This window comes from Curcuma longa, chromosome 11 (genome assembly GCF_044706935.1).
Source record: "Curcuma longa cultivar G26 ecotype Majalengka, Jawa Barat chromosome 11, ITB_CL_G26_1.1, whole genome shotgun sequence".
Taxonomy (NCBI): Eukaryota; Viridiplantae; Streptophyta; class Magnoliopsida; order Zingiberales; family Zingiberaceae; genus Curcuma; species Curcuma longa.
Window position 1 is genome coordinate 4137002 of NC_133871.1, and position 8175 is coordinate 4145176.

Consider the following 8175-nt stretch of genomic DNA (forward strand, 5'->3'; position numbering starts at 1 on the left):
ACACGACACATCAAATAATTCGAAGGTTGAAATAACTTCTTTGCATTTGGATGGAGAGGCTCTTCGATATTATCAATTATATATGTCATATCATGAATCTACAATATGGGAAGAGTTTGCAGATGGTCTTCTAACTCATTTTGCACCTCAAGAATATAATAATGCAGATGAAAAATTATCCAAAATTCAACAGATCACCACGGTAACAGAATATCATACTCACTTTCTTCGACTCTTTAATGAAACTCGTAATTGGCTCTGCTGTTTGGAAACGGGTAAACGACGGACGTCCCCGTTTCCGAAACGTTGGGAAACGTTTCCATTCGTGGAAACTTACGGAAACTTCAACCTCGCGGCGACCGTCCTCTCGTGGCGACGAGGAGGGGACGACGAGGCAGGTGCGCACCTCCCCGACCACGCTGGCGAGTGTCTCCGAGCTCCTCCACCAGCGTGGGGCGTCGGTGTCCCGCGGCGGCGACCAAAGGAGCGGCGACCAAAGGAGCGGCGACAGCTGTGGGGTGGAGGAAAAGCAAGGAAGGGAAGAAGAGAAGAGAGGACGGCATCGGCAACTGAGGGCGGCGACGGCAGAAGATGAGGAAGAGGAGAAGAGGAAGCATCGGCGGTGGCGAAATAGGAAGAGGAAGCAAAGATGGCGTCAGTGATTGGCGAAACAGGGGTTGCGAACGAATATTTAGGGATTCCTTAATGGTTTAATGGTTTAAACCGTTAAGCCATTAAACCCACTAAATCTCCTAACCCTAAATGAATTAGGATTTAATTGATCAAATCTCATCCATAGTAAGTTTATTTAATTAACCCCTCCTAAATTAAAATTAAGGCTATTTAATTTTAGGTCTTTGACATTGTAGGTCTTCGACGTTTCCAAAAATCAGAAACTTCAACTATTGCCATTTCCCGTTTCCGTTTCCGCGTTTCCCGTTTCCCGTCTCCCAGTTTCCTGACAGCATAGGTAATTGGTCAGAACGAAGATTGCTGAATACTTTTATTGAAGGACTTCATCTTAACATCCAAAAAGAGGTGAAGATGCGCTATCCTCGCACTGTAAAAGCTGCATTATCCTTTGCACGAATTCAAGAAGAGAAAATCAATGAGGAAGCGCGAAGAAATGATGAGTGGCACCGAAGTCATCAATATACACAAAGAGAATATTGATAGATGAACCAATAGAGGGTCTAAAAGAAAAATATGATATCAATGAAGAAAAAATACAAGAAAGACAAGATGTCATTATGATAAAATCAATTTGTGTATCAGAAGAATTACAATCTCTACAAACAATAAAGGAAAGAGAATTCATTGAACAACAACGAATTAGTTACAGAGATAATATATATGAGGAGCTAAATTCTGTGACACCCGTAATTGAAGTCATTGGATCTACAACAATCTCTTCTTCTATCATTCTAGTGAACGAAGCGATTATGCCCTGTCATCTTCAACAACATCCAATAAATCATGGAGTCAAGACCCGACGCAAGACTAAACGAAGAAAAAGAAAGCATTGGCACGCTCATAAATTTTCAATGAAGACCAAAAAGAAAATTTCAAGTTTAAGAAGGAATTATAAAAGGTCTGTCTTCGTCAAAAGAAGATTTCAATCGATGCACAATAAAAAATTATTTTATACAAATCATCGAAAGAAAAAGAATAAAAAAAAGATCAACTTTGAGGACAAGATTGTTTTGAAGGATGGTGGAATGATACAATCCCAAGATAAACTTATTCAAATAGCCTCTTCAAAATATTATCTATTAGAATATGCTATTAGATTTATTATTAATTTAAATAAAGTCATTAGATTTATTAATAATTATCCTTCAAAGATTTATTCATATTTTTATATAGATTGGTATTCATATTTTTATATATGATTTGGTCAATTGTCGTAGGATTTATATATACAGTCATTATGTAATTCCTTTTTTATTTTTAGGACACGTATTTCTATCAGTGGTGTACACACTTAAAAAAAAAATCAAAGGGCGATTTATTTTTTATTTTTATATAATTTAGGCGATTTACTGAACAGCCTTTTCAACACGTGATTTAGTAATCTGAAAAATAAAGTGGCTAATGAAACTCAGTGCATAATAAATATATTATTATTATTATTATTATTATTATTATTATTATTATTATTATTATTATTATTATTTATATGGATATTTTACTTAAAATTTTAAACTAAATGGATACTTGTAAATTTGAATTCAACGTGATGATGAATTAGATATTCGTAAACATTCGATTATCAACTAGTTCTTGTTATCTTTAAACTTTAGGAAAGCTAATGAGCTAAGGGATGGTGCCTTATTTTCAAAAAAATTAGGTATTCGACGCGTTTGTATAAAAATCAAAATGTTTACGATATTTTAATTAATTAATTTTTAAAAATGGCTTTTTTTCTCGGTTGGACGCGTTTGTATAAAAATTAAGTTGAACCAAGACGCAGGTTTTCAAAGTATTGGTAGAAATTTTTGCTTATTTTGTTGATTAATTATAGAAATTTGTTGAACATATTTGCAGAGAAGCAGCCAAGAAACACTTCTACTTAATGATGAAGAAATAATATTTTGTTGACGATTAAGAAGATGAATTCAAACTGATATTTGACAATTTCAAATTATGAGGGCGTTTTAAAAGAACATAAATAACTTTTGATATCATTCACCTCTATTTAAAAGTAATATATATATATATATATACCTGCCTACTTGCAAGAAAAAACAAATCAAAGTGTAGATAGTTTTATCCATGGAAATCGAGCAGCAGGTTTGATACACAAAATGAATCACTCTGAACAAAAAAAAAAAAAAAATCAGTGTAGATGGATTTATCCTGAACTGACCAAATATAGAGTGGGGCTTCTTCTGTGCAAGTCGCAGCTTCATCTCGACAAACAACGAAGGTACTCTGAACATGGATCATGAACTTATTCACACAAAAGAACAACAACATGAATCTGAGGCATTGTCTTCTGTGCGCTTTGCGGCTGATACCCACACCAAAAAAAAGATTCAATGTGACATTGGTCATGAACTTCATCCACACGAAGTCACAACTCAAGCTTGTTGCGAGGAATGCACAAAGCCACTCAAAGAAGGAAATACTAAAGTTTCGCTAAGCACAAAAAGAACAAGGGTCAACTCAAAGAAGAAAATTGTGTTGATCATTGTTCGGTCAACTGTCCATCCAAAGATTGTAATGCCTCCGGGGTTGGACTGCAGATACATAACTGTAAAAGCAATAGGAAAACATAAGGATGGAACAAAGAGGTAACAGAAACAAACTTGTGTCAATGATACTCCCAACAGATATTTTATCATGAGCCAATAAAGAGAATGTAGGCAAAAAAAGAGAATGTACAGAAGCACCTTTTGGTAGATGAGAACTATGCACATGGCCAATAAAGAGAATGTAGGCAAAGAAAGTTTCATACCATATGCCTCAGCAGATAAATAACAATTATGGTTGAATATCAATTGCATTAGCTAGTTGAAAATGCAAAATGTCAGTATTTCTTAAGGGGAAACAAACTATTTGCAGACTTCTATCACCAAACATTTGACACAAAAGCTATTCACTTTCTTGCATGTCTGTGGAAAAGCCAGTTTCTGATGGTGGCAAATTATTTCTATCATTTGAAGTTCTTTAGAATTTGCCATGGCAAGATATCAACTCAAGACTTTGATGCTGCTTAATAGCTTTAGTCCACCAAGGCCTATATCGGATACTTTACACCTCAAATAGAACTTCTAAACGATATAGAGAAAAAGTAAATGCTACGTACCAAGAGCTTGCCGTTTGTGATATGAGGGCATAAAAGAAGCTAGATGAGCATTACTAAGCGTTGTTGAATTTTCTAGTGATTCCAGATCATTCTCAGAATAATCTCTCGACAACGAACACACTAAAACATCCTCCACTGATCCACTTGTATCCTGCACTTGAGACTTAGTCGGACAGCATGTTGCATAGGCATGCCATCTACTAGCTAAGGATCCGATGCGTTGAGCCCTATGGGAAATTTTGTACGCTGCATTTAAACAGAGAACTATACCAACAACTTGAACAACAGATGAAACCTGTTAATATAAAAATATAAATTAATTTCCATATTCTAAGTTATCTTTGAAGAAAAACCAGGAACTTGTATGTGAAAATAAAAAGGACTAGTATACTGGTTTTAACTTACAGCTAAGCTTCCAGCATTGGTGAAATTGATCTTCCCACTATATCTAGTGATTTGAAAAAGGGTGGCAAATTGACTGACTGTGACAACTGAGAAAATGGAAAGGAGGAATATGCGGAACCTATGACTTATTTTTGAAAGATAGAAACATAGGCGCACATGTTCCTCCAAACACTCAAAAGTTTCTACATCTCTTTCCAAAAGCTTTCCATAGTCTTCAAAGTGAATAATTTGTAAATTACATATAAGATTGAACAACATACAAGCTGATAAAAGAATGATTGTTAAATAAACCCATGAAATCATTGAAGCTACCAAAACTGTTGTTGATCTCCATGTGGTCTCATAGAAGGAATACACAAAGCGGATAATTTCACGGGCGGTCATTACAAGAAAGCATGGCAATATCCACCAAAGTAGCAAACGAAAGAACTCCTGCCATTTGATACACAATAAATCTTCAGTCAAGATCAATGAGAAGTAAGAGTTTATCAGCCCAAACTGATCACATTCTCTTCCAACATCATCATTTACCATAAGGATAATAGAAGTTGATTTTAAAATGAATTTACATGTTATGATTAATTTTTATTAGAACAAACAATGAAAATATTTCCTTTAACTCTCCCTGATATGCATCCAAACTGTGTTTAATGAGACTTCTAAGAAGTAAATTCTCAAGCTGGTGAATTCTAATTTAAGAAAACAATAAAAGGACAACGGGCCATTGTCAAAGTCCAAGGAAGTCAACTAGACAAGGAAAGAAATATGTTTCCTCACGAACATAAAAGTTCTTGATATACTATTTGAAAATGTTCATTCAATCAAATAAATATTAATTGGACCTTATAAAGGACAAATGGAGAAGACGTGTGACATCTAGAAGTGGCACAAGCACATCAGAAGAACTAATTTATATCAATCAGATAGCTGATTTTCTTCTTACAGCTTATAGTGCTGTAATATCTGCTACTCTCCGTTGGTAACCCAAATAAACTATGATTCACTGAGTGCTGGAGTCATATCTGTTGTCTCCGGTAGCTCGGGGAGTACGCAAACTGATACGGATCGTCGAGGCTAGTGTTCAACACTATCTCCGTAAACGATATTGCTCCGCTACGGTGCTATTAACGGATAGCAGCAATTCGTTCCCAAGATACAACGACGAACTTCTCGGAATAGTAGCACTCCAAATTCCGAGACCGACGAACTTTCTCGTAGGCTTTTTGGACTCCGAATGCACTAGATGGGATGAATGCACAAGAAAGACTTGAATCGATGAATTCGATGAATTTTCCATCATCTGGAGGGTTCTATTTATACTAAATCAAGAGGTTGAATGCCTTTTGGGTGAGAGGATGTATTCTTTGGGCTGGATCGATCTGGATCGTCCAATCTGAAGGGTTGTAACCCATATCCACGTAAATTAAAGCTCTAAAGGAAGCCCAAAATGCAATAAAGGAAAGAGTAACAAGTGTTAGATAATTAAATTTGCAGCATTTCTTTTCACCAAATGCTTCCAAGCAACTAAGGTCCACGAAAACGAACACGAAAGCCACACATAATTTTCCTTATCCAACAATTGATCCAATGTATTTAAACAAGAACCATAAAACGAGGAAATTATTTCCATAAATCTCACCATTCATTAAAAAGCCCCAAGGTTCAATTTCTTTGGCCATGCCGATTCTTTTGGTTATTATCAGCCTTGAACAATAAGAAACATTTTTAAATCAGTCGATCAATTTAGTTTAAAGCAGAATCATGAAACGAGATAATCTATTTCCATAATTCACGTTATTCATTCAAAAGCTCCAAAGTATCAATTTTTTTTTGCCATCCTTAGCTGATTGGTTATTGTCAACGAACGATCAGAAACAATTTTTTACAATTGCTGTGTTAAAATAGCAAGACAAAGGAAAAGGGAGATGATCGATCTGAGAAGCAAAAGAAAAATCGCAAAAACCCAACCTGGATTTTGCGGACATACTCCTTCTGAAATCTCTGGACATGGCCGTGGTGCTGATCCACGAACAAGAATCTCCGAATCCCGTACTTGAGAAGGTTATGCGAGATGCAAACAAGGGAGACGGCGGCGAGCGAGACCTCGGAGAGAAGGACGCAGAGCTCGAACTGCTCGACTTTGTACTCCTCGCAGGCGGAGGGAGAGCACTGGGCGAGGAATATTGCGGCAGAAGGAACGGCAACTCCGAGAAGGAGGAAGGCGGCCCAGGATGCGGCGATGCGGGCCTGCGAGGAGGAGGAGTCAGGGAAACCGAGCAGACAGAGGAAGCCCTCGAGGCGGTGGAGCGCGACGTCAATATCGTCCTCCCCGCTCTCGTCCGGGGCCGCCACAAGCGGAGTGTTGTCTGCGCCGGCGTCCATGGCCGGCCACGATTCGCTCAAGAAAGACAACGAAGGCACGTAGGCGAGAGAGAGAGAGAGAACAGGCCGGGTTTTAAAGCTCTCCAGCAGACGACTTTGTGAAGGCACGACCTGAGACACGAAGGCGCATGCTCCCAGCACCACGGCGATGTGACTTAAGTCGTGGTTCGAACCGTTCGTTACTGGTAAATGCCCAAATTAAAAGCGTCGAGGTTTTCCACTATTTGAAGGATAATTAATAAATTTAATTCCCCAAAAAAATAAAGGATTTTTTTAAAAAATCTCCCAGATCGAATCAAAGCTTTTGAATTTTGACCAAAAAAAATTCATCCTTTGTGTTTACTTTTGTCTTCTCTTTATATTTTAAAGTAAAAAAAAATAATACTTTTTTGCCTCGTGAGTTCAATAATGCTTTTCTTTTTTTTAAAAAAAAAGAAAAAACAAGTTCAATTAAATTCGTCACACAGCACGGCATCTAAATCAATATATAAAGTCCAACCAGATATTGTTAATTAAATATGAAGAAGAAATTAAATAAATATTTATATATATATTATATATTAAATCATAATAAAAAAATAAAAAACCTCAAAAATAATATAGATTGCCATTCTAGTTGATATACCACAAACTAATCTTTTGAGTCACGCATCATAAAATCAAAAATAACACAACGGAAAGGCTCGAAACCTAACAACTATAAATATTTTATGAAATATAATAAATAAATGAAATATAATAAAATATTTTAAAATTGTCCCTTCAATAATAATACATTCTATAACCTTCGATGGACCAACACAATTGTCCATCGCACGGCACACCCGCCACGCTTTTGTTTTCTTCTTCGGTAAACACGACAGCGTTCCCCTCCCCCTTCCGCCGTCACGTGTCCAGCTCACGGTGGTAGGTCCGCCGTCCGCGGCCCGCAATCGGAGCCCATGGCGGCGGGGCTACTGCTGCTGCTGAGGAGCTTGAGGCGGGCGACGCTAGTCTCGGCGGCGCTGGACCTGACCGTGGCGGCGCTCGGGGCCGCGATGGCCGCGGCCGTCCTCCTCGACTGCGGCTGGCGGGAGAGCGGCGGCCTCCGGGGTGGCCTCGGCCAAGATCGCGGCCATGGCGTGGGCGGGGATCAAGCAAGGGGCGGCAGCGGCGGTCGTGGCCGCGCGGTCCGTTGGGGACGCCCGCCTCGTGGAGGACGACGACTTCCGGAGATTGCGAAAGGTACCTTTTTTATTTCTTTATTTTTTAAAATCAATTTTACGGCCTCAGTAAATTCCTTCCTTTCCCATTGTAAATTCCTTAAATTCTAAAATAAAATTTCATAAATATTAAATTTAAACTAAATTCAATTAAACGAAACTATTTCACCAAATAGCATAATAATCAAGCCGTTTCATCAAATACTGAATTATCTTTTTCTAAAGTTATAGATGAAACGAGTAAAATTAATAAATTTATTTCTACTGATAAAACTAGTAAAATTAAAATGTTTTATCTTTTCTTGGAAAATGTTTTACCTTATTAAAAGATAAATGCAATTAAGTTAAATAGCTATTTATTTTTAAAAATTTTAA

At 37.4% G+C, this 8175-nt stretch overlaps 1 protein-coding gene across 1 annotated transcript; it reads right to left on the reverse strand.

Moving 5' to 3' along the window:
* Window positions 1-2887: 2887 nt before the first annotated feature.
* LOC141842019 (uncharacterized) lies at window positions 2888-6598 on the reverse strand. The gene is made up of 4 exons (XM_074730232.1): window positions 6185-6598; window positions 4217-4648; window positions 3812-4106; window positions 2888-3256 (listed from the first exon to the last, which is right to left on the reverse strand). Exons 1-4 carry the CDS (start codon window positions 6596-6598, stop codon window positions 3084-3086), a joined length of 1314 nt encoding a protein of 437 aa, XP_074586333.1. The 3' UTR covers window positions 2888-3083.
* Window positions 6599-8175: the final 1577 nt, after the last annotated feature.